General features: G+C 43.6%; 2 protein-coding genes and 1 long non-coding RNA gene across 4 annotated transcripts in view; 2 read left to right on the top strand and 1 right to left on the bottom strand.

The window, feature by feature from the left end:
• CTR9 (CTR9 homolog, Paf1/RNA polymerase II complex component) overlaps positions 1-3,035 on the bottom strand; it is a 28,733-nt gene extending 25,698 nt beyond the window's left edge. The window contains exons 1-2 of the mRNA XM_050955025.1: positions 2,918-3,035; positions 973-1,071 (exon numbers count right to left, since the gene is read on the bottom strand). Coding sequence (XP_050810982.1) covers positions 973-1,071; positions 2,918-2,962 — 144 coding nt within the window. The 5' untranslated portion in view covers positions 2,963-3,035. The remainder of the gene's footprint in view (positions 1-972; positions 1,072-2,917) is intronic.
• A 125-nt stretch (positions 3,036-3,160) lies between these two features.
• On the top strand, positions 3,161-20,106 carry LOC127052026 (uncharacterized). 2 transcript variants are annotated; one of them, XR_007774656.1, is made up of 7 exons: positions 3,161-4,803; positions 5,559-5,677; positions 6,151-6,240; positions 7,566-7,682; positions 11,142-11,278; positions 16,953-17,768; positions 19,420-20,106. It is a non-coding gene; the product is annotated as an uncharacterized LOC127052026 (long non-coding RNA). The 2 variants fall into 2 exon arrangements; XR_007774657.1 differs by lacking the exons at positions 16,953-17,768; positions 19,420-20,106 and adding an exon at positions 11,949-12,152.
• Positions 20,107-21,824: 1,718 nt separating this feature from the next.
• LOC127051996 (uncharacterized) lies at positions 21,825-24,401 on the top strand. Its single transcript, XM_050955131.1, has 2 exons — positions 21,825-22,377; positions 23,381-24,401. Exons 1-2 carry the CDS (start codon positions 22,009-22,011, stop codon positions 24,248-24,250), a joined length of 1,239 nt encoding a protein of 412 aa, XP_050811088.1. The 5' UTR covers positions 21,825-22,008; the 3' UTR covers positions 24,251-24,401.
• Positions 24,402-26,838: the final 2,437 nt, after the last annotated feature.

The following is a 26,838-nucleotide window of genomic DNA, read 5'->3' as shown; positions in this document are numbered from 1 at the left end:
TTACACAGAAAATATCCAGGATACCAAATTTCAACTATACTTACACTGCTAAATAGCAGTACGCCAAGACAGTATAAACATCAGACAAGAGTTTTACACACTGAAAATTGAAACAGCACATAAAATACTCGGAGGGTTAATTTTATTTAAAGGAAGTGAAATAACTATTCTAGGGAGCAATAAAATTTCTTCTCTTAAGAAGGAATAGAGATATATTTGGTTATGGAACCATTGAAAAAGCTATATATAAACCGGATTGCCAAATGTGATAGAACAGCTTACATTCACAGTGTTCTAAAAAACACTACATACTTTTGGAAAACACCTTTGGAAATTTAGCTAAAGCATACAGAAGTTGAACTTTACAAGGAGAGAGTTCAGGCCATTTAATCCTAAAATTCTATGTTGTTGATTCTTTTCACGTTCATAGTCTTTTACAACCATTTTTCCTCCATTCACTCTTTTCTTATTTATCAAAGCACTTCCCTGGAAACTGTTCAGATCTCCCTTCCAGGCAGCATAAACTTGATAGGGTAGTTACATGAATATTGCTAGCACTGATCTTACCTCATTATGATGCATAGCCTAGGTAGTAACTTCTGTGTTATAATAAAATCTCTCTTAATTTAGTAAGCACAATCAGAGAGATAATTTTATTTTTCTCCAGTCACCAATGTATTTTCCCCACTATATTTGAACACCCTTTTCTTAGAACCAAGTTTTTTATTTTGAAAAACCAAAGCTGAAACAAAATGAAGTGTGCAATTTTTAAATATAGTAATAGAAGCTGCCAAAAATGGTATAATTTAATTACAAACCTCAAGTTGTAGAGCCTCTACTTGATATTTGCAATATCAACATTTATATGTAAGAAATATCAAGCCCAGAATTAGTGACCTAGAAGAATAATTTAATTTTGTCTGATAACAAATGCAATATAACAGAAATTAATTTATTTGCATAAATACTGACCGCTAAAGCAATCCATATGTGCAGCTGAGTATGTTCCTGTTTCAGGATACTTATAACTTCATCCCCCTCCGGTAACTGATCGAAGTCAAGTTCAATGACCTAAAAGCAACAATAATATTCATGTTAAGTATTAATTCATGTTATCTACTTTTTTAAAGTTTCATTTAAAGTCTATATTTACAATATTTATAATAGAAACTCAACAGAAACCCTAATCCTCACTCTACCTAGCATGCCAGAAGTTAGATTAGACAACCTACAAGTGTCTGGATTTTTCACTTGAAGAGGTTTTCTCCCCCACCGCCCCTCAAATAACATAGAAACTACTGTATATACTCGTTCATTAGCCTGTTCGTTTATAAGCTGATCCCTCAAAAATAGCAAAAACTGTATGACCCTTTCATAAGCCGACCCTATATTTCAGGGGTTGGAAAACTTTGGCTCCCAGTCTGTCAGGACAAGCTGCTGGCAAGTCAGGACGTTTTGTTTACTTGGAGTGTCTGCAGGCCTGGAGCCCCTCAGCTCCCTGTGGCTGTGGTTCGCCATTCCCAGCCAATGGGAACTGCAGGAAGTGGCACCACTTCCCAAACCATGGCCACAGGGAGCTGAGGGGCTCCATGCCTGCAGACGCTCCGGGTAAACACAACAACAATGTATTAGATCAGGGATCGGCAACCTTTGGCAGTTCAAAGAGTTTAAAATCATCAAATTTTGGTGTAGACCCATTTATAAGCCGACTCCCGCTCTTTGACGCGTCATTTTTTTACCAAAAATATAAGCTCATTTGGCTTATGAACGAGTATATATGGTAAATATCTATGGGGTTGGGAGCAAATACTCAGAACACTAATGGGCACAGTGGTCAATAGAAACTGGACATTTCAGAGAGCAGAATATAATCCATTTTTTTTGCAGTCTATGGGCAAAGGGAGAAAAGAATAAATCTGTCCTATTATTTATACAACACTGACAATGTGCTCTGTAATGTAAAAGACATAAAATGAGTCTCTCTCAAAGAAGTTATGATCCAGAAGACAGATATATGGAAGGAAGGTTGGTCCAGTGGATAAGGTGGCAAGTTTCAAACATAGTAATAGCTAATTACAGTGAAAATTTTTTTTAAATAAGTATGTGTAAGAAGTATCTAGTAAATGACTATAACTGCTTCACCAGTTTAAGGATTCATCTTCATACAAGATTTGTATCAATATCAGTTTTAAATTGATCTAATTATACTGGTTTAAACACCTGTGGCACTCTTAAATCTATATATCCCTATTGTCAGTTTAGTTTATGTTGGCAAGGAACCCCTCGTAACCCAACTTGATATAAATCAGCTTTAAACTGAATTAGGAGTGGCTACACAAGGTTTTACATCAATTTAATGAAGCAAACTTTAAAACACACTTTTAGCTAAGCTGGTGTGACTTTGTACATAAAACAACATGAAGTTTAACTATTCCATGTTATAGGTGGACAGCACATGGGCAAATGAAAGTTACTAGTCATCAAAAGAGTTCGGACTAAGCACCTTAGTGTCTTTGTAAGAGGCTTACATGTTTATTATTGAAGGTTATCTTAAGGGAACGAGGCCATCATTCTCTTCCTTGTGGTGCGTGTGTGAAAACAACCACTACACCTTGCGGCCGGCCGAGGCTCCGAGGCTGCATTTCCTAACAGCTGCTGTTTCTCACCCCCATGAAAACCGGCCAGGCACAATCCCGCTGGACCCCAAGGAAGGACAGACAGGCCCGGGGGGGAAGAGGTTCAGGGGAATGAGGACGGCTCATAAGGCCCGGGGGTGTGTGTGTGTGGGGGGGGGGGGGGTTCACAGTTATGAGGCCACCTCCCCCACTCTCACACACTCCTGGGGCCCCCCCGCACGCTGCCAGGGGACGGGACGGGGAAGGAACCAGGCCCGGGGCCTCCGCCGCGTCCCCCTCACCTCGTCAGTGTCCCGGAGGGGGATCTCGATCGAGCCGCGCGACATGATGCTGCTGGCGCTGGCCGCAGCCGGACCGCTTCAGCCTGGCGCTGCCGCTGCGAGCTCCGGGGCGGCCGGCAGCCTCCGCCTCGCTCGGCTCCCGTCGCCCCGCGCACCCAACCCCGTCACAAACACGCCCTCTGACCCCGGAAGGGCTCCGGCGGAAACGGACCAACTTCAACCCGCCTCCCCCGAGACCCCGCCCCCAGCCCAGGCCGGCGCGGGGCCGCAGCCGGCACCGCCCATCCCCCAGCTGCGAAGCCCCCCTCAATTTCCCCCTCCCTGCGCCCGCCATTTCCCCGGGAGCAGCTCACGGGTGTCCGAGCCGCCCCGTGGGGAGCAGCGCCCGCTTGGGGAGGGCCACATTAATGGGGTGACGCCCCTGGCCCCTCGTGGGGCCTGGCCGCGCTGGGAAACAGCCTCGCGGGCAGCAGTCTGGCTTAGCGCCGGGAAACCGTGTCAGTCTCCGCCACCGCCGAGTGCCACATCGTGCCAGGCCCGGTCTCCGGTGGAAACTTGCTGCCCGGGCGGTAACGTTAGTGTGGTTGGGGGTAATTCGTATCTTCCCTGGCGTGTCGCTACCAGGATGTGCCCTTGGTGGCGACTCAGCTGTAGAGACACAGAAGTCCGTTGCTGGTATCGCTTCTTTCCCTCAGGCAACAGGCCTAAGGCGTCCCAGCCAAAGCTCTTTTTTCACCTGTATACGCTGTGGCCGACTGCCAGCAGCAAACCTCTCCCAGTGTAGACAGATCCTTAGGGTATGTCTACACTGCGAAGTTGTCAACACAACTTTTGTCTTTCATGGGTACTTTGAAAAGTCGTCCCCCAACCCGGGCCTGCGAAAGGCAAAAGTTTTGCTGAGGCAAGTGGCAGTGTAAACATGGCTTTGTTGGCAGGAGCATTCGCCTGCCAACAAAGCTAAAGCTGCTTGCGGGGCTGGAAGTATTTTGTGGGTAAAAGTGCCAACAAAAAGTGTTTACACACGCTGACTTTTAGCAACAAGGCTGTGTACAACCTTGTCGCTAAAAGCTGTGTGAGGTAGATGAGCCCTTAGTTGGTATGTGTTATAGCACAACTCTTATGTGCCTCTTTAATGGCATGTTCCTTTAACCCTTTCTTGTGCAAATAGCCTGGAAACACACAAGTACACTGTTATTCGCTTGAGTAAGGCCTGTTCATGTGATTAATAGTTGCAGGAGTTAGCCCTAAATTAGGTCCTGATTCTGAAGCTGACTGCACAGCAGACTCCTGTGCAGCATCTCATTAACTTCAAGGCCCTGATCAGATTTGTGTAGATAGGTTCCCATTCCAGTCCTCAAAGAATCTGATTTTGTTTTAAGCAAGAGCTAATAAAGTATTCAAAAACCTTTTCCTATCATTGGGGAAAATAATTTGCCAATAGAAATGTTTATTATTTGACTATATAAGTGATGCAATAAAGTAATAAAATAATTTGGCCACATATGCTGTACTGTACATGGGAATCACACTGTGTACATGCATATACCCACAACTACACTTGTGCTGTTGTTACATGGTGTTGGCACTACCATTTCAGGGGTTGTATCCCAATGTGCTATGCATCACTGCAGACACCCTAGGAAGTTCCTTGCTGTGTACTGTTGGTGCTGTTCCCCCCTACCATCACACATTTGCTGATGACAGTTCCTGCTCACCTCCTGCCAAACTGGGTGGAAGGCAGGGAGCAACTGGATGATGATCTGGTTCTGCTGCTGCTTCTTATTGCAGTGCAAATGTTTATGTGGTGGCATTTTTGATCGGTGAAATACAGGATGAAATCTGGGCTGAACTTTCTGACATGGTGAAGACAACCAACTATGACAGCAGTAGGCAACCTATGAAACGCGTTCCGAAGGCAGCACACGAGCTGATTTTCAGTGGCACTCGCACTAGCCTGGTCCTGGCCACCGGTCCGGGGCCTCTGCATTTTAATTTAATTTTAAATGAAGCTTCTTAAACATTTTAAAAAACCTTATTTCCTTTACATACAACAATAGTTTAGTTATATATTATAGATTTATAGAAAGACACCTTCTAAAAACATTAAAATGTATTACTGGCACGCAAAACTTTAAATTAGAGTGAATAAATGACGTTTCGGCACACCACTTTTGAAAAGTTGCTGACCCCTGAACTATGAGGAAGAGTGACCATTCATGTCCCCTGGACAGATATGATGAATGCCAGTAATGGCAGAGGCCTGCATGGCTTTTTAAGTTGTGTTTCATTGTTCTGTATATGAGCTAAGCCATAAAAATATCAGAGAGGTAGCCATGTTAGTCTGGATCTGTAAAAGCAGCAAAGAGTCCTGTGGCACCTTATAGACTAACAGACTTTTTGGAGCATGAGCTTTCGTGGGTGAATACCCACTTCGTCGGATGCATGCATCCAACGAAGTGGGTATTCACCCACGAAAGCTCATGCTCCAAAACGTCTGTTAGTCTATAAGGTGTCACAGGATTCTTTGCTGCTTAAGCTATAAAAATGTTTATCTACTCATTTTCTGTGTTGTGATTCTGGTGTTTTTAAAACTCCCAGTGCTTTCTGTGAGCGGATAATGTATTTTCCCCATTCCTCCCAGGTATCCTTAGGATTTTGGATACTTCTTAAACTGATGCAGGGATTGTGGGCATAGGATGGACAGAAAAGTGTTTGCAGTATGATGGCACCAGTCAGCTACATCATTCCAGTTCATGTTCTGTGAGTTACATGGCATAATACCGAATCTGAAAACATCTTTAGGAAGGAGCGTCCACACACAAGTCAAGGAAATTATCACATTTATTAAAAGTAGTATATGGAACGTGTAACTGAAATCAGGGTGGATTTGATCTAAATCAAATTGATTTTAATCATGATTTAAATCACGAGTCAGGAAGACCCGATTTAATCATGGATTTCTACATAAAAGTCCATTCTTGTTGGTTGTTATAACCGTAATACATATTTTCACAACTCAGAGATAGATGTATGTTTCATTTTTAGAAGATACACACTATATGTTTTTAAAGTGATTTATTTTGAAAACTTCAGATTAGTTTTACAGCTATATCAGAAAATGAATGATTGGTTATTTCATTTACCAAAGGTAATTGAAGCAGATATTTTTGAAGTCACTGGGAAGTGAACTATCTCCAACTCAGAAAGAAAAACAAGCTCTCCTGCTTTTTCAGGTCCCAAACGATTTCTCAATTTGGAATGAATTAGTCCAGAGGAAGAAAATATTCTTTCTACACCGACAGAAGAAGCGAATGCCATTAAAAGTGAGATTATCACTTCAACAGTCTGAATCCAAGTGCTTAAGTGACTTCCACCAGTTCTCTGGCGTGACTTTCTTTAAAACATCATCAGCAAACATACATTTCTTGAATGGTTCACCCTTAGCTCTGAAGTTTATTATAGTTGGCATTATGGAGGGATGATTGCTGAATGTCCATGTCATAGCCAACTCCTCTTCTTCAGAAGAGAATATTGCAAGAATACCAAACATTGAGAATATTTGCAAGAAAATGAGCTGGAGATTGTGCTTGTTCCGTTCTCTTTTTTTTGTAATTTCTCTTTCTCTTGTAATTTAACGCTGTCACTGCATATTTCTCTTTTTAAGATCTCACTCAGTTCCTTCCAAATTTCAACAATATCAGCAATAAAACAGCTATTCCCCTGCATTTTGTTCACGGCTACAGAAATAGACTTCAGGGTACTCAGCATGTGTTCAACATTTCTCTTAAACCCAATGTTGAGAACTTTGGCTGTGACAGTGCCATCTATTTTTTCATGATTTTGCTCACAAACTGTCATCAGATTAGGCCAGTTTTTGATATAGTGCTCAAAACAGTCCACTACTGAGTTCCATGGCACGTCTTGTGGACAGTTAGCTTGGTTTCTCCCACCTTTTTCAGAGCAGCCGCTGCAAAGTGGTTGTTAGGAAGTATTTTGCAATTTCAACAACATTAGCCCTTATTTCTGGAACACTGAAGTCTTTGGCTAGGAGGTGCATCAAATGAGCACTCCAACTGTATGTTGTTAGTTTCGGACTCTCTTCACTCTCTTCTAAATTTCTTCTCATCTTGGATACATTTGCATTGTCTGTGACCAAGCTGCATACTAGACATTAGAATTTTTTCCCACAGTTTGTTATAGCTCTTACTGCTACTTATTGTAAGTATTCTGCTGTGTGTGCTTTTCCTGATGTATCAATTGTTTCTGTAAGGAAAACATTCCCTTCCTCTGTTGTCACACGAGTACATACAACTGGATCATTGTGGACATTGCTCCACCATCAAGACTCAGGTTAACAATTTCACTCGCTAGATCTTTTGCACACTGCTCAATTTCTCTTTCATACACTTTATCCAGCAATTTGCCTGCAACATCTGCTCTGTTGGGTGGACTGTATTCTGGTCTTAATGACTGAACCATGTTAATGAAGTGTGGGTCCTCAATCATACGGAAAGGAGAGTTTGCTGCATAAACAAACCGGGCGATTTTTTAATCAGTTACCTCTTTTTTGTAATTTGCTGGTTCTTGTCACAAATTTATCTATGGTTGTTTCTGGATGATGGAGATTGTCTTTTTCTTTTTGCTACAGGTGATATACTGTGGCTGTGTGACATACATGATGTGACTGAAACACTGTCATTGGCAGATAACTCTGAAACTATAGAAAATGATGGTGATCTTGAAGGTGGATAGTCTTCAGAATCCTGTATGTTGAGGATAGATTCTCCTAAACAAAATACGTCAATACAGTTATTTAATTATTATTACCATACTGCTCATGTAGTATTACTCATTGCATTCACTGACACTCGGTACTACTTTAAAGGTGAAATTGTAAAAGGAATATCTGCCTATTTCAGCTATTTATTTTTTATCACAACTGCATCTGAGATGATAGTACCATAGAGTAACAACTATATTTTTTGCTCAAACATGAGAATTCAAGAATAGTCCAGAAGAAAGACAGGAAGTCCTTAAGAAAGAAGTATGAAATAAAAAAGTTTACCAACCTAAAGATCCTGCATGTTCAGACATGTTCCTTTCATCATCTTCAACGCAGCTTCCTCCTGAGCAGAAACACTTCTCATGATGTTGTTTCATTCGGGCAACCAGGTCTTGCATTTCTTTGTTGCACTGTTTGCATTTTGGATGCATGCCTGTCTTACCCACAGGTAGAGGAACTTCATTAAAATATTCCCAAACTGGGTCTCTTTTACAGCCTGCTGCCATTATAGGTTTTCACTTCAAGTGAGAGAATGGTATGGTAGATCTCAAGTAAATGAAGGCTACACTCAGAAAGACCTCAAGATTTCTGGAATACACTGCTCAAAGTTTCACTTTTGTGTCTACTGCCTGTCCCTCCCTTCTCACATTTATCTCCAGATTTCTTCTCCTTGTCCAGATCTATTCTGCCCTGAACTTTTAATTGAACTTTTTGAAACTTTGCACTTTTAGAGAGAGGTAAGGGATTAACTCTGTGTACACAAATTTGCAGAGGGACAATAGGGGTGAGCTCTGTTATTTCTCACCTCTATATATTATTTATTTAGAAACATTTTTGCTGTTAATGAGCATGTTATCTCTGGAGACACAAATCCACAATTTGAGAACTGCAAACTAGGCATCTCTGATGGTATGTTCTACGCTGAGCACTGAGTCCCAATGGGTAGATAGAAAGATTAACCTAAATAATCTATACAGAAGCCTGTGGAACCCCTTAAGATTGAGTCCCTAATCCCTGAACTTTTGGAACTCATTTACAAACTTTTCTTAAACATTACATGAATATATTGTCTCATACTATAGAATTAGAATCTATAATCCCTATTCCATGGTGAGATATCTTTGAGCTATAATTATTTTAATTAAAACTACCTTTAAATCAGATTTTTTTTCGATAAAATGCTTTTTGAGGAAAAAAACTATTTAAATAAAAACCGATTTAAATAAAAAAATCTGATTTTTAAAATTTTTTTAAAAGAATCTTGATTTTTATCCAGCCTGACTGAAATATTTTTAAAAGGAAACATCAACCAAGAAAACATAACAGGGCCTAGGGGGAGGGGGAAGAGGCATGGAGGCCTGGGATGCCAAAATACATGTTTGCCCAGAGTGCCATTTTCCCTAAGGCCAGCCCTGCAGCTCAGTCCTGGCTGCAGGATATTTGCTATGGGTTATTCTGAAATGAAGCTCCCTCAGTCCCTCCTGTTGAAGCTGTTGCACTCTGGATAAATGATGAAAGAGTGGTTGGAGCACAGGGACTGGACCTGCAGTCTCCCACCTCCTAGGTGGGTGCTCTAACACCTAGACTACCGGGTCATTCTCACACTTTTTCTTTCTCTCTTTGGGCCAGACAGCAACTAGCCACTGGGCTAAAGGTTATAGGGTGGGAAGCAGCACCCCACCTCTTCATCTGGCCAGATTCTGAATGGGGCCCAATCCAGCTGGTAGCTTCTGTGTACAGCTTAAGTGGACAAATAAGGGCCGCCCGGGGGGGGGGGCAAGTGGGGCAATTTGCCCCAGGCCCCGCAGGGGCCCCCACAAGAGTTTTTCAGGGCCCCTGGAGCAGGGTCCTTCACTCGCTCCAGGGGTCCTGGAAAACTTTCGCTGGGCTCGGGCCCCTGGAGCTTCTTCCGCTCTGGGTCTTCGGCGGCGGGGGGTCCTTCCGCTCCGGGGTGGAAGGACCCCTCGCCGGTGAATTACCGCTGAAGCAGGACCCGCCGCCGAAGTGCCAGGTCTTCGGCGGTAATTTGGTGCCAGGGGCTGCAGGTCTTCGGGGCACTTCAACGCCGGGTCCCGGAGCGGAAGGACCCCCCGCTGCTGAATTACTGCCGAAGTGGGAGCCCCCTGCCACCGTAGACCCCAGGCCCCCTGTATCCTCTGCGCGGCCCTGGGACAAATGCCTGTCTTTACCTGTGAATTGCTGTGAGGTTTAGGTTAGAGAGAGGTGTCAGGACATTTAGAATGAGGCAGCAGTGGACATGCCCAGATGCAGAAATTTAGGCCTGATCTACACTTAAAAGCTAGGTCAACATAGGGTAGCTAGGTCAACATAGCCTGGAGCAGTGTAGTTATTAGTCCAACTTAACCCCAGCATAGATGCAGCTAGGTTGACAGAAGAATACTTCTGAGTTGTACTATAGTGCTCATAGTTCTAAGTGGCTAGGGACTTTTACCCTGAAAAGATAGGCACCAAGTGAGTTTTGGAGCCTACATGGTTCAGCAAGAGTTTTGTGGATAACAGTAGAGCCAATCTGGGTTTTAGGCACCTAAACTCAAGACATAGGGCTAAATCTAGGAGTTAGGCACCTAAGTACCTTTATGCATCCCACCCTGACAGCCATGAGTAGCATTTGAGACAAGTCATGTCAGTGAGCATTACTCTCATTAGTGTTTGCAGGCTTGAGTCCTAGGTAGTTTTTATAATATTTTTCAAAGAGATGTGTAGAGAAATTGAAATGCAGAAGATAAAAAGACACAATATTGTTCTTAATTGCAACCCATGAGTTTGATCTTGTGATCCTTATTCAGACAAAACACCAATTTACTTACACCCTGATTCTGCCACCTGTGTTGCTTGGATCTCTGTGGAGCTTCTTGCTCCATGCAGATGCATGAATCCACCTGTGAAGAACAAATTGCAGGATTGGGCTCTTAAATTGGTATTTTGCCTCCATTACAACTGTCAGGATCAACTCAATATGCACAATAAAGGTACTGGAGTTTCAGTATAAAGTATACAGTGGGTGGTAATTTACTATAAAAAGAGCTGCTACAGTCACCTAGTTTTGAAGCAGTATTGAAAGAACAAAATGACAAGGCAAAAAGACTTTTACTGAAAAGAGAATCATAAGGATCAGTTAAAAGAATACCTTTTTAAAAATATATTTATTTCAAGGAAAAATGTATTTCATATATAACAAGGGAGCCCATCTCCCCTTACATATGTATGTCAATTGAAATAGATATGTTGAAATCATTTAATTTTAAATAGCTGTTTTCATTTGCATTATCTTATTAATTCCTAGGAAAGTGGTACATCTGATAATTATAAGGTTTGTTTTGTTTTGTTTTGCAATACAGGGAGAATGGAAACTGATACACTAAGAAAAAAAAACTAGACATTCTGATTCGAATGTTGACCAGTGCATTTTAATCAATATAGATTCTGGGTGAGATACTTTTTCAGAAGATATACATCTGTCACCAGAGGATAGTAACTCCCTGTTGAAAGACTCTGCTGAAATTTCAAAGCCTGTGCTTCCTTCCTCTGTTAGACCTCTGTGTTTTTTACCACTGAAAGTAAGTATGCAAATTTTTTGAAGTGTGATAAGTTCTGATTGCAGATACTAATAAAGGGCTCTCTTGTGCTATGGAGGCATTGCCCTATGTTTGGGGCTTGGAAGAGTAAATGGTCTTCCCAGAGCATTTCCAATTTAGACAACTTCTGCCCCATCCGCAATATGGTGTTGTGCACATAGAGGCTGGAAATAGGGTGCTTCTGCTCTTTCTGTTTATATAGAGTGTATTACAGTTTGGTTCAGTGGCTCTCAGCACCCTCTATAAAAATTGTTCCAGCACCCCTGCTTGTACATAAATGGACCAAAGAAACCCTTATCACTCCCTCTTCATTGAAACAAATGTCAGTACATTGTGTAGTGCTCTAATTTCTAACAGTATTGGCTTGTTCTTTCCTTCTGGGGGTAGTTTATGGTTGTTAACTTTGATTGATTGTTTAAAAAACTATATGAATTGGGGCCTAACTACTTGAGACCATCTCTATCAATGTGGGGCCACTGCAGTTGGGGTCAGCAAGGTTGTGCAAGTTAACAAGCCATAATTTAAAACATCTGGGTGCTGTTGGATGGTGTTTTCAATAGCAGACTGTAGAATTTGCTTCTTTTGCTGCTCTGATAGAGCAGGCAACTATTGGCCTCTAAAACATAATACAAGTCAATTTTTTTTTCTCAAGGGTTTGCTAGAAGATGTGATGGCTCAGGTTGGAAGAGACTGCTTTTGGGATTTTTCCTTTTCTTTATGAGACTTGGGGAAAACAGCTTAAAAGTGGTATTTTTTTTATTAAATGATTGATATGTGTCCTGAAGCCATAACATAAGATATATTTTGAACTTATAATATTTCCATTTAGGAAATACTAGTACTGCTGTCAATGAAGGCGTAGAGTCAAAGTTAGAATCAGGACTCACAATTTGTCAGACCACTCTGTTTATTAGCGCAGCACTCCGCCAATAACATTCAGAATATGTGAGTGGCCATGCAAGGCCCAAACAGTCTTATTTATACAGATAAAAGAGCGGGAATTTAGACAAAGGGACAAAGAAATCAAAACAGTAAAATTCACCTGGGGCACAGCATGCATATCCTATTTCCTTACTAACTGTTATCGATCTAAGGCTAATGCTTCACCAATTGCCCTTAAACGGTGCAATTGTTTTATGTTAATGTCTGTATTCCTGACACCTGGTTGCAACATTCCAACAACTTTGCTTAAAAGGTACAGACAACATTTCTTTAATCCTTTCTATTCTTACTATATAATTCATTCTGCTTTCACAATCCCTCCTTTTGGTCAGGCGTACGCCATGACCAACCCTTACTGAGTTCCACAAATTAACCGTTCCTTATCTCTTAGTTCATCAGCGATATTGAAAATCATCATATTAGCACTCTGTTTTGGGGCAGCCATCTGGGTGACACAATTCTGGATACAACAGGAGATTAACTGAAAGCATACAAAAATCACTAAGATTCCAAACAGGATAGTTAGGGCTCCCTGAAACAACCCAGTTTCCTATGCCAGATAAATTGAACAGGTTACTTAGCCACTTCCATAAAGAACTCAGCTCTTCATGAGGAAGATATGCGATTTGTTCTAAGTGGCTAGCGTGATCTATTACCTCATTGGTATTGTCAGGTATAAACACACAACATTCTTTTCCAATGAGAGCACAGGTCCCTCCTTTGGCCGCCAGCACTATGTCTAATGCTTGACGGTTTTGGAGGGCAACCTGTCTGATCACCCCTGTTTCTTTGGCCAGGGTTTTTAAACTTTCTCCGGTTTCATTTGCCATTATTTCAACCACTGCTTGTAACCTTAGGAGTCTTTTTGCGTGGTGTATTACTCCCCCAAGTGGGATAAAGGAACTGCCAATAGCCTCTTCCCAGGTGTCATTACTGTTCCATATTGTGTTAAACGGACAAGGTCCTCCAGTGAGGTCTGGAGAATTGAGTGGGATAGCCAGGACAGGAACACCAGTTTGAGAGTGGGCTGGGATGTGGCTGCAGACCCAGCATTTAGAAATAATAAGGGTCTGAGCTATCCACACTTGCTGCTGGATAAAAGAATTGTCATTGTGGACTCCCCAGACCTTAAGACACCAGCATCTGAAGAACAGGCACCACCAGAGGCGCATGTTGGAGGCAGGGCCCTTCTGGTTCTGACAACCTCAACTGAGGGTATGGCTACATTTGGAATTTCAAAGCGCTGCCGCGGCAGCGCTTTGAAGTGTGAGTGTAGTCAGAGCGGCAGCGCTGGAAGAGAGCTCTCCCAGCGCTGCATGTAAACCACATCCCTTACCCCGCTCCCAGCGCTGCTGCCCTGATTACACTGACGCTTTACAGCGCTGTATCTTGCAGCGCTCAGGGGTGTGTTTTTTCACACCTCAGTTGCAGCGCTGTAAAGTATGAGTGTAGCCAAGACCTGAGGGAACTGCAGTTACAGTTTTAAGTCCACCAGGCAGCAGGCGCTAGGCTCACTACTACTTCTTCTTGGGCCTTGCTTTATGTAGTCATCTGCTTCTGGCAACCCTTACGAAAGTGTAGATTGTAAGGTATTGCAGGCTGTTCCTCTACGTCTTCTTCTGGAGTCAAAAAAATTGACTCTGCGTGGTCCTGAGGTGGTGGTTGGTTCACTGGGGGTGGTGCATTCTTACACTTTTTTTATTAGTTAGGTAATTTGCATCAATACAGGCTTGACTTTTGGATTTAAAGCCATCAGCAGAGCTCAGAGACTTTGTTTTAACACACAGGGATCTGAAAAAGAAAAAAAACAGCCTATTGCGGCTCTTTTTGGAGCCCTAATAGGATTTTAATTCAGCAGCATGTTTTATTTGCATTTCTTTTACCCCTTTTTACAATATACACCGCACATGTCCAAGGGAAAATGCACATTCCTTGTATACTATAACTTTTTAAAAACATTAGCCATATCAATTTTTACATGAGGTGTAACTGTTTCTTTTGTTTGTACAGAGTTTTCATGTATCCTTATCAAAGTAACAGTCTGATTTCACAGAGCCATTTTAAGGCTCAGTGTTTTTAACATTGCTTCTTTTTGTTTTGTGCACCTCACCTCTGCTGTTGCTTTAGAGGGTCACTGTTAATTTCTTATTCTTTCACTACAGCTTTTATCTGCTATTGTTACCAAAAAAACAAACCAAACAAACAAACAGGCTCCAGAATCTTTACCTATTCTCCTGATTTTGACTGCCCTATTGCAGCCATGACTTGGTCTTTATTTAAAAACATTTTAATTTTTGTAAAGAATGAAGTTACCCCTTAAGGGTTAAATGCTAAATCCCAAAGCCAAACAACACTAATTGCCTGTGTCTTGCAAAAAGGTCTGTCAGTTTTGCAACTTTGAATTAGAGTCAAATGAATTTTTAGTGGCATTAAAAACAAAAAACAAAATCAATTTATCTTACACCTACAAAACAGGAGTTTTACAAACCAGATGTGCTGGTTTAGATTCTTAGAACTTTACATATTTTCACAGACAAATAGATACATACACTTTTTTTTCCTTAAAATTTCTTTACACTACTTTGTTTTTACATAGCTGTATATATATTTGGATGATTTACAGGCATTCTTCTGGAAAAGGGCCCATTTTCCCTTCAGAATGGCTGCAAAGAAACCAAGAATTCTCTCTTTAACATAGTCCTTTTTAACATTTTCCACAAAGTTTAACTGCTTAATTCTCTCCAGCCTCTGTAGAGTTAACTTTTCACTCTCTTCCCTTAAATCACTTGTTTATGTCCCAAAATGACACCTTTATCACCTCAGATTTCACCATTTTAAGTATTGTTCCAGGGATTCATGCCTGCACTTACTGCTTTTTTTACTCCTGACACTATACCCTTAGGGCTTCCAACCTGTTTTTCAGTTTCTTTATCTGTTGCTTGCCTGCTTTTCTGGGCCCGATCCTGCTTTTTTTTCCAATGAACCGTTTGTGAGTGCTATTGTGGTCACTTCACAATTTTGAAAGAAGTGTTCAAGGAAAGGGACCAGGAAGGGTGGGGGCTAGTTGAGGAGTCCCCCCTCTTGCTGAATTGGTAGTGGAACACTAACGAATCAGTTTCTGAGGCAAACAAAGGGGAGCAGAACAAGGAGCTTTTTGTCCTTTTTACAATGAGATGGGAGTATGAAGGAGGTTGGATCGATCCGGGGTTTGGAGAACGGGGTAAAGGGGAGCACTCGGTCTGGTGGTGGGAGAGGAGGCTTTTAATAAAGCTTTTAACTTATTATCTGAATAATTGAGAGAGGCCAGTTTTGATTTTGTCCACCTACAATTTGCTTCTTCCCACCACTGCATGAAACAATTAACCTCTCCTTTAGCCAATTTAGTTTTAGGTTGGCCGAGTTTGTCCTTTAAGACGTCCACTCAGTCTTTGTTCCAAGATTTTAACAGTGGCCACTGAGTTTTGGGATCCCCCTGAGTTAGCTTAGACCATTTTCCCAGAAATTTACAGGAGTCTGGACCCTTTTTACAGGAGTCTGGACCCATCCTAAATACATAAAATGAGCTGGCGTTCATTTAGGGAACTGTCCCAACTTAGACGTCTGGTTACCCATACAGGAGGACTTCACACACCAATCACACAAGAAGGAAATTCGGGTTTGTCAGAGCGATGCCCAGTGCAACACACAAAAGGAGCCCACAGACTACTGCCTCAATCGCCCTTGCTTTCACACCAGGGGTTTTACCCAAAGTGCGGTGCGGCTGCGATTGTGCAGATTCCACTCACTCAGACCGCGGGGACAGGAACCCCTTGGTCGGCCTATCCCTGGACGGAGACGGCACCCAGACTCAAACACTCCACAAGAGGACAGATAGACACAGAGACAGGACAGTCCTCAGTCCGGACAAAACACAGAAATAATTACCTGACCAGATTCCTGATGTCAGATCCCGGGATCCCTACCAGAACAGAGTGGGAACCAACGGGTTCGATGGCGTAGACCTCACTGTGGCTGTGCACCTTTCCGCTCTAGTGGGGGACCGCTTGGGCCAAATGCCCAGGTGCTGGCTGCCACGGTCATCCTACAAAAACAGTCAGGAATCACACAGTCCCAGTGAAGACGGTTGCCATCTCGGTGGAACCTCCAAATTGTCAAAGTTAGAATCAGGACTCACAATTTGTCAGACCACTCTGTTTATTAGCGCAGCGCTCTGCAAATAACATTCAGAATATGTGAGTGGCCATGCAAGGCCCAAACAGTCTTATTTATATGGATAAAAGAGCGGGAATTTAGACAAAGGGACAAAGAAATCAAAACAGTAAAATTCACCTGGGGCACAGCATGCATATCCTATTTCCTTACTAACTGTTATCATCTAAGGCTAATGCTTCACCAATTGCCCTTAAACGGTGCAATTGTTTTATGTTAATGTCTGTATTCCTGACACCTGGTTGCAACATTCCAACAACTTTGCTTAAAGGTACAGACAACATTTCTTTAATCCTTTCTATTCTTACTATATAATTCATTCTACTTTCACAGTAGCTAATAATATAGTAAAAGTTGCTGGTTATGCAGAAGATGATTTGATCAATGTTACTTTTGAAGCTTGCAACCTTAAGGAAACAGGTACTCTTGTTATACTGGTACTCAATCAAAATAGGACAGGTAAACATATACTAAACTGTGCTCCATATCACTGCTTTTTCTACAGGACTAGTTCCTGCTTCTGTTTTTATAAAATATTTGGAAGATGTGACAGGATAGAGCCATGAGAAATGCAGATTATTAATCCTCTACAATATGTTAGACCCTAAAAGGCAGAATATCTTTATTGCTAGAGAAACATTTCATGCTACTATGAAAAGCTGGATTACCACATGCTATCATGACTGGTAACTGAGTTTATTTTTATTCAAACTGTTTTGACTTGGTTATATTTGATTTGTATGCATGATGGATCTAATACTGAAGTCAGTGGTTGTTTTGCCTTAATGAGGCTCTTGAGTATGTCTCCAAAGTTTACTACGCAAAAAACAAATGTGAAAATGAAGAAATGATGATAATTTTATGGTTAAGGCACAGCATTCAATGGCATAGCTGGCTTCTGTCCTAGCTGTTCCATTGACTTCCTGTGTCACATTAGGCAAGTTACTTAGACCTAAATCCACTCCTGAGTACCCAGCCTGCTAGATAAAGCTCTGCCTTCTCATCTGTTTTATCTGTTCCCTACAGCTACCCATCTACCTGCACAGAAGAGGGAGTAGCAGCCTTATGTGGGTTCCCCTCGCCCATTTGTTTTGTGACCTGTGGGGAAAGTAGCTTCACTTCATGCCCTCTTACTCCTCTTCACAGGCATGAGGAGCAAGAGACAATGTATTTCTAACTAATTATAGAGCAAATCTCTCACCTATGGTGTTTGATATAATTCTGGAAACTACAGGAAGCAGACTTTTCCACAAAGAAGAAAGGAAGATATGTGCAGTGTTTATTTTGATCTTTTTAAATAGATGGACTTATAATGCTTTGGGTAGGTCTACACTACAGGATTATTCCGATTTTACATAAATCGGTTTTGTACAACAGATTGTATAAAGTCGAGTGCACGCGGCCCCACTAAGCACATTAATTCGGTGGTGTGCATCCATGTACCGAGCCTAACTTCGATTTCTGGAGCGTTGCACTGTGGGTAGCTATCCTGTAGCTATCCCATAGTTCCCGCAGTCTCCCCCGCCCATTGGAATTCTGGGTTGAGATTCCAATGCATGATGGTGCCAAAACAGTGTCGCGGGTGATTCTGGGTAAATGTTGTCACTCATTCCTTCCTCCGTGAAAGCAACAGCAGACAATCATTTTGCGCCCTTTTTCCCTGGATTGCCCTGGCAACACCATAGCATGGCAACCATGGAGCCCATTTTTCCTTTTGTCACTGTCACCGTAGGTGTACTGGAAGGCGCTGACAGAGGCGGTACTGCAGTGCTACACAGCAGCATTCATTTGCCTTTGCAAGGTAGCAGAGACAGTTACCAGTTGTTCTGTACCGTCTGCTGTTGTCATGGGTGCTCCTGGCTGACCTTCACTGAGGTTGGCCGGTGGCGCAAAGACAAAAATGGGAATGACCCCCCCCGGGTCATTCCCTCCTTTATGTTGTATCTAAAAATAGAGTCAGTCCTGCCTAGAAAATGGGCAAGTGTACCAGAGAACACAGCCGCTCCGTGTCAGATCCCACAGAAATGATGAGCTACATGCCATTCTAGGGGGTGCCCCTGCAACAAGCCCACCCATTGCTTCCCTCCTCTCCCAACCCTTCTGGGCTAACGTGGCAGTCCCCCCATTTGTGTGATGAAGTAATAAAGAATGCAGGAATAAGAAACACTGACTTTTTAGTGAGATAAAATGAGAGGGAGGCAGCCTCCAGCTGCTATGATAGTCCAGGCAGGACATTAAACGGTGGGGGGGAGAGGAGCCCAGCATCCCGCTGATATGATAGTCCAGGCAGTACAGAATCTTTTCTTTAGACATGAAAGGGGTGGGGGGGGCTGATGGAGTTCAGCCCCCAGTTGCTATGATGAGGGTGGTTACCAGCTGTTCTGTACCATCTGCTGGGAATAACCAGGAGTCATTCCTATTTTTACCCAGGCGCCCCTGGCTGACCTCACCTGAGGCCAGCCAGGAGCATTCACGGGATGATGATGAGGATGGCTACCAGTCCTACTGCACTGTACCGTCTGCCACTGGGGAAGGGAGGGGAGAGGATGCTTCTGTTCAGTGCCCCAGCACCATGTCTACCAGCAGCATGCAGTAGACATATGGTGACATTGAAAAAAGTCAAGAAACGATTTTTTCCCCTTTTCTTTCACGGGGCGGGAGAGGGGGAGTAAATTGATGAGATGTACCCTGAACCAACCTGAACAATGTGTTTGACCATACCGGCGTTGGGAGCTCAGCCAAGAATACAAATACTTTTCAGAGACTGTTGGGGACTGTGGGATAGCTGGAGTCCTCAGTCCTCCCTCCCTTTCTCCATGAGCATCCATCTGATTCTTTGGCTTTCCGTTACACTTGTCACACAGCACTGTGCTGTGGACTCTGTATCATAGCCTGGAGTTTTTTTTCAAATGCTCTGGCATTTCGTTGTCTGTGACGGAGCTCTGATAGAACAGATTTGTCTCCCCATACAGCGATCAGATCCAGTATCTCCCGTACGGTCCATGCTGGAGCTCTTTTTGGATTTGAGACTGCATCGCCACCCATGCTGATCAGAGGTCCACGCTGGGCAAACAGGAAATGCAATTCAAAAGTTCGCGGGGCTTTTCCTGTCTACCTGGCCAGTGCATCCGAGTTCAGATTACTTTCCAGAGCGGTCACAGTGGTGCACTGTGGGATACCGCCCGGAGGCCAATACCGTCGATTTGCGGTTACACTAACCCTAATCCGATATGGTAATACCGATTTCAGCGCTGCTCCTCTCGTCGGGGAGGAGTACAGAAACCGGTTTAAAGAACCCTTTATATCGATGTAAAGGGCCTCGTTGTGTGGACAGGTGCAGCGTTAAATCAGTTTAACACTCCTAAAATCGGTATAAATGCATAGTGTAGACCAGGCCTTTCTAAATTCAGTATTTCAGATGATGAAGCTGATGAAAATAGATCAACAAGTAAAAGGAACATGTGTAAAAATAGTAAGTCTCTTTGGTCGTGCATGTTTTATAGAATGTCAAGCACATTTTGGGCATTACTGTAATATGCTATAAATAATAAGCTTTATTGCATGTCAGTTTTTGCTGCATATAATATAGCATTTGATTAGGTACTTAAAACACTTAACCATTTTATGAGTGACATGTTAAAGCTGTACATTTCTCTTCTTTCAAGGAGGAAATACATCATTCCTATCTAAGGAAGACCAAGACATTCCAGGGAACAGCTGAAGACATATGTTTCCTATAGTGTATTGTTTAGAAATGTGTGATTGATTGCAGTGGGGTGGAGAATTATTTCTTTTAGACATCTTCATGTATTGGGGGGGTTTACCTATTTTGTGAGTATTTATAATGTTACATTTAAGGTATGGGCATCTTCTATTCCTGACATGTTACTATTTAAAATGGCAGAGCATAATAAAAAAATAGCGCCCCCTTCCCCCCCACACACACACACACGCAGTGTGTGTCTCTATTTCTCTCTCTGTCTAAACTGGTTCATTCACCTCTGGAGTTACTTGATTGAAATCAACATAGTTACCCCAGAGATGAATTTGTCCAACTGCACATAATTAGAAGAGTTTTCATTTAATTTTAGATTCAAGTCTACCTCTGCTGACCTTGTTGGGTGTTGGGTTTTTTAAAATTTATTATATATGCCCCTTTGTTCTAGAAAACTAAATGTTGTTGTTTTCAATGCATATTTCCTACCTCCTCCAGTTAGGGCCCCTTTTGTGTCTTGTAAGTGAACTCTCTCTCTCATCTAACTTACCCAGATATATATAGAAAATATACTTGAAATGTCATAGCTCACAAATCCAGCTGGATTGTCTCTTCTGAGGAAAAATCCCATGAGAAATGTTCAAGGGAAGGAAATTTCCACAAGAATGCTTTTTAATGGGTTCTCCTGTTTTTATCGTGGGAGACAGTTGAGCCACAGGCCATGCGTGTCAAGCACCTACCAAATTTGGTAGAGTCCCAACTCCCTATAGGCACTGACTTTTTTTTGTTTTTGCCGATGGGTGCTTTTGAAGAGAGGTGTGGGGAGCACTCTGCTAGTTTTGGGGGGAGGCTATTTTCAGCATATTTATACTTTTTTTTTCATATTCTAGTTATTGAATGTGTCTATCATTGGTATCTTAACAATTGAATCATTTATTAGTAATGAACTACATAATTACATTATCATGAATTACAGTATATTAAGATCCTAGTAATCACCTACAAGCTGTCTTTAGATCTCACTGTAGCTTTCTGGATAAACTGTCAGCAATCTTATTTACATCTAGGTTCTCTGGTATTATTTTGATGCACGTTAAGGACAGCTACATTATTCACTTGCGTGTGTTCCATTGACTGGAGATAATTTGTAAGTGTTCTGAAGCAAAAGAATGAGCATTCCACAGTTCAGGATGATACAGGCATAGTGAGAAGGATTCTTATGAATTTACAGTACTCTGGAAACATAGTGCTTCTGGAGTACTGCAAATGACTCGAGATCTTACAAAACGGTGCCTAAATCAAGAATAAATTGTTGGGATTATGTTTTGCCATGTGCATTACTTTGCATTGAACATTGAATTTCATCTGCCATTTTGTTGCCAAGTCACCCAGTTTTGTGAGACCCCTTTGTAACTCTTTGCAGCTGTTTTGGACTCGAATAATCTTGTATCATCTGCAAACTTTGCTACCTGTTTACCCCTTTTTGCAGATCATTTATGAGTCTTTTGAACAGCACTGATCAGAAGGTATGGCTACACTTGCAGCTGTACAGCGCTGGGAGTTGCAGCTGTCTTCGTACAGCTGTGTAGGGAAAGTGCTGCAGTGTGGCCGCATTTGCAGCGCTGTTGGGAGTGGTGCATTATGGGCAGCTATTCCACAGAGCACCTCGTCCCATTTTGGCGCCGTGGGTTGTGGGAAGGGATGGAAGGGTGCGGGTCATTCCACTTCCTGTCCCAACGCCCCGTGATGCATCGCTTCACATCCCAGCAGTCACTGTTTTTCTGTACACGTTTGGCGCCATTGTGACTCTCCCAACAGTTTCTGTGCAGCACGATTTCTGTGGGAAATGGAGCCCGAGCTGCTGAGGAGTATGCTGATGAGTCTCGCCAGCACATCACATTTGGCAGTTGAGCTATTCCTTCAGCTCCAAAGTGACAGTGAGGAGTCCGACGATATCGAGTCGCCTGACGCATATGACACTAAATTGCTTGTGGCATTCACAGAAATGCTCAGCACTGTGGAACGCCGCTTTTGGGCTTGGGAAACATGCACTGAGTGGTCGGATCACATCGTCATGGAAGTCTGGGATGACGAACAGTGGCTGCAGAACTTTCGGATGAGAAAATCCACTTTCATGGGACTGTGTGCTGAGCTCGCCCCCACTCTGCGGCGCAAGGACACGAGATTGAGAGCTGCCCTGCCAGTGGAGAAGCGGGTGTATTATACCAATTATATTAGACCAGTAAAAACCAGCAGGATCTTATTAAAGAGGACAAGGCAAAGATGCCACATTTATTATGATAACAATTTATGACTAATATCTTAATTCTTATACACACACATTATACCTAATACCTTTACATACACACATACACACATTCACACGCACACACCCACATTCATCAGGTGTTCTGCAGCTGCTGCATAGTTACCAGTACACACACATTATACCTAATACCTATACACACACACACACACACACATTCACATTATACCTAATACCTACACGCACGCACACACACATCCACATTCATCAGGTGTTCTGCAGCTGCTGCATAGTTACCAGTCCTGAAGATAGCTTAAGTTCATGGCTTGATTTTGCAGCTTGGGTTCGTAGCTTGTGGCAGCTAACTGGCCAGGAAAGCTGGGCACAAGGCTGAGCTGGATCTCTGTTGGGCAGGCACCGATGTTCTTCCATGTTGGCAGCAGAGTGTTACCCATCTCACCCTTCTTTTTTATAGGCTTTTAGTTTGGATTCAAAGTCTATGGGTCTTTCTGTGTCACGCTGCCTCTGGGTTTAGATTGATCACCCATCAATTGCAGGCGTGACTTTCAGCGTTGGACCTGGCTTTGATCTTCCTTCTGTTGTCCTTTTCTTTTTAGGGTGGATGCTTCTTACTTTGTTTAGGGCTGTTGTCTAGGTCTTCAGCCGTTGGTATTTGAACTTTATCTCATCAGGACAGGCTGGGGCTGGAGGTTGATTCCATCATTCATACATACCTCATTCACACATCTAAACTAAACTAAAAGATTACAGCAGGGTTTGCAAAAATGAAGGTTGGAGGAAGCTTTTACAAAATGGAGTGAGTGTTTTAAAATGGGGTTTGAATTACAATGTGGAACAGAAGTTACAGTATAGGCAAGTGTAGTGAATGGTGAACAGAAGTTACATTAATAAAGTGAACAATTGAAAACAATTTCATTTATCAGTTCTATAGGTGACTATTGCAATCTGGAAGCTGGCAACTCCAGACAGCTACCGATGGGTCGTGAACCAGTTTGGAGTGGGAAAGTCGACCGTTGGAATCGTGTTGATGCAAGTTTGCAGGGCCATTAATCGCATCCTGCTAAGAAGAACCGTGACTCTGGGGAACGTGCAGGACATTGTGGATTGCTTTGCACAAATGGGTTTCCCTAACTGTGGAGGGGCGATAGACGGGACGCATATTCCTATTCTAGCACCACCCCACCTAGCATCCGAGTACATTAATCGGAAGGGGTATTTCTCTATGGTTCTCCAGGCGCTTGTGGATCACCCTGGGCGTTTCATTGACATTAACACAGACTGGCCTGGAAAGGTGCATGATGCACGCATCTTTCGGAACAGTGGCCTGTTCAGGAAGATGCAGGCCAGGACTTTTTTCCCCAGACTGGAAGATCACAGTAGGGGACATCGAAATGCCCATTGTAATCCTTGGAGACCCCCTTACCCATTAATGCCTTGGCTCATGAAACCGTATACAGGGAAGCTTGACAGGAGCAAGGACTGGTTCAACTACAGGCTGAGCCGGTGCAGAATGACTGTGGAGTGTGCTTTTGGCCGTTTAAAAGGGCGCTGGCGATCTCTGTATGGGAAGCTACACTTGGGGGAAAGCAGCATCCCTGCGGTTATATCCGCGTGCTGTACCCTCCATAATATTTGTGAAGGGAAGGGTGAAACATTCAGTCAGGAATGGATCTCCGAGGTTCAATGCCTGGAGGCTGAATTTGCACAGCCAGAGAGCAGGGCTATTAGAGAGGCCCAGCACAGGGCTACAAGGATTAGGGATGCCTTGAGGGAGGAATTTGAGGCGGAAAACCAACAGTAATCTTTGGTGCCTTGCACGGGAGTGAAGTGCAGTGGTTACAATGTTAGTAGGAATCTGTTTTTCCTAAGCTGATTTGCAGTGCTTGTTTCTTTCCTGGGCTATGGTATCTTTCACTTTCTGCAATAATAAAGACTGTTTTCAAAGCCAAGAATTCATTTATTGAAAAGAAAATAACTTTCTTGACAGACACACAACATTTTGGGAACCCAAAAGGGCAGGGGGTTGGGGTGGTGAACTGTACAGTCACAGGTTTGAATATGTCCTGCCTGGAGTGCTGTGCAATGACTACTGCACTTCAGGATGAAAATACTGCATGGTGATGGGGGTTGAGTGCAGAGGGTAAGGGTCGTAGTTCTCAGGGCTGGTGGGTGAATGTACAGGTGTTGGGGGCAGCTGGTGGTGGTAAGAACCTGGATGCTGGGGAAGGGGGTTTGGAGCTGACATTGGGGCACAAGGGAAAGAGCTTTGGGACTGGGGGGGACCGGCACAGTAGTGCTCTGCCTGCATGGCTACGAGTGACTGGATAGAGTCCGCTTGGGAAGCCAGGATGTTTATCAGCTGCTTTGTGCTTTTCTTCTTAGCCGCTGCTTTTCTCTGGTGAATCCTGCTTTCCCTTTCCCTCCAGTCCTGCAGTTTTTTACTCTCTCTGGCAGAGTGATCTATAACTGCTTTCAGCATGTCATCTTTGCTTTTTCGTGGCTTCTTCCTGAGGTTTTGTAGCCTCTGAGCAGTCAATGATACGGGTAGTCGAATAGTCAAGGACACTTGTTTCGAAAGGCAAAAATGGCAACAGTTAACAGAGGCAGCATTGTTTATAATCTCACCCAGACAATTATTCCCACACAGTGAAGGAGTTTACAGTCTTCACTTTAGCATACTTTTCCCATACCAAACAGAGCACACATAACCCACAGGAGCCACGAAATGGTGAGTAAGGGGGACTGATTGCTTCAGGGATGTGCAGGGGTTTCTGTGCATTGGGGAAAGCAAACTGCTGCAGGGGGCATCTACACTGAACAGTCTCCCAACATTTTCCACAGGAGTTAATCCTGGAAGATATCTCGCTGCTGCGGGTCACCTGGGAAGAGCGGGAGGATCTTCTACAGCAATGCGGATTCCGCCCTGGCCCTTATGCAGCTTGCCTGTGTGCAGTAATGGTCCCCCCACCCCTCGCGGCACAGTGGTGCGGACGCGTTTGCCTGACTGGGACAAGGACCACAGTGGCTCTCCCTATAAACTTGCACAAGTGCATTGCCCACGCTCTGGCTGAAACTTTTTGAAGAGATTACCAAGGCTGGTTACCGCAACGTGACAGACCACATCAATGGGCTATTCCACATCTAGGCATGCATGTATTCAGCCCTGACCCCCCCCCCCCGAAACATTTCCATCCTGAAAATAAAAGCCGCTTACTGGTAACCCGCTCCTCTGCTTGTCCTTCACCAAGTACCGGCTGCTGTGACTGGTTACCTTCCTCCTGGCTTGAGAAGAGCTCCTGGCTGCATGCCTCCTGGGACTCTGGGGTGTCTCCCCCCACCCCAGTACCCTCAGTCTTGGTTTCCTCCCTCCCTCCTCCTTTCCCTCCTCCTCCTCCCCTCACTCCCTCCCCCCCTCCGAAGTGTCCATCGTGGTCATCGGCTTGGCAGTGGAGTCACCCCCAAGTATCGCATCTAGCTCCCTGTAAAAACAGCAGGTCGTGGGGGCAGAGCTGGAGCAGCAGTTTCCCTCTTGGGCTTTGCAATAGGCACTCCACAGCTCCTTCACCTTAACCCTGCACTGCACCATGTCCCGGTCATGGCCCCTTTCCAGCATGGCCCTTGAGATCTGCCCATAGGTATCATAATTCCTACGGCTGGAGCACAGCTGTAACTGCACAGCTTCCTCACCCCAAACACTGATGAGGTCCAGCAACTCGCCATTGCTCCATGCTGGGGCTCGTTTGGCATGTGGAGGCATGGTCACCTGGAAAGATGCATTAATTCACTCCACACCTGGCTGAGCAAACAGGAAGGGGATTTTTAAAATTCCCCGGGGCATTTAAAGGGCGGGTCACCTGAGGCCAGAGCAGTAGAGTGCGAACTGATGAGCAGAATGGCTGAACAGGCATCCTGGGATACGTCTGAATACCTCTGGAGGCCAATTACAGTGCTTTTGGTGGCCACACTGGCGGAGCAGCACTGCATCACCAGCGCTGCAATTGTTATACCCCAGGCAAAGCAGGAGTACAGCCAGCGCTGCAGCCAGGGAGATGCAGCGCTGTATGTGCCTTGCAAGTGTGGACGGTGAGTAAGTTGCAGCGCTGTAAACCCACCACCAGCGCTGCAACTCTCCAGTGTAGCCAAGCCCCCAAACCAGTACAAGTCCCTGGTGAGGTGGGGAGCACCTCTATTCTCTCCATTCTGAAAATGGACCATTTTATTCCTACCCTTTTTTTCCTTTCTTTTAACGGGAGTGCCTGGAAACGCTTTCAGGATCATCTAATGATCCTTAGCAACTTAATTTAATGACAAGCCTTTTATCTTAATCACCTTGACTCTGTTTATAAACCAACTCCTTGTCCCAAGGGCGGAAGTTATTAGCAGTACAGA

Source organism: Gopherus flavomarginatus, chromosome 5 (assembly GCF_025201925.1).
Source record: "Gopherus flavomarginatus isolate rGopFla2 chromosome 5, rGopFla2.mat.asm, whole genome shotgun sequence".
NCBI classification, from domain to species: domain Eukaryota; kingdom Metazoa; phylum Chordata; order Testudines; family Testudinidae; genus Gopherus; species Gopherus flavomarginatus.
This window is presented reverse-complemented; position numbering and strand designations above follow the sequence as displayed.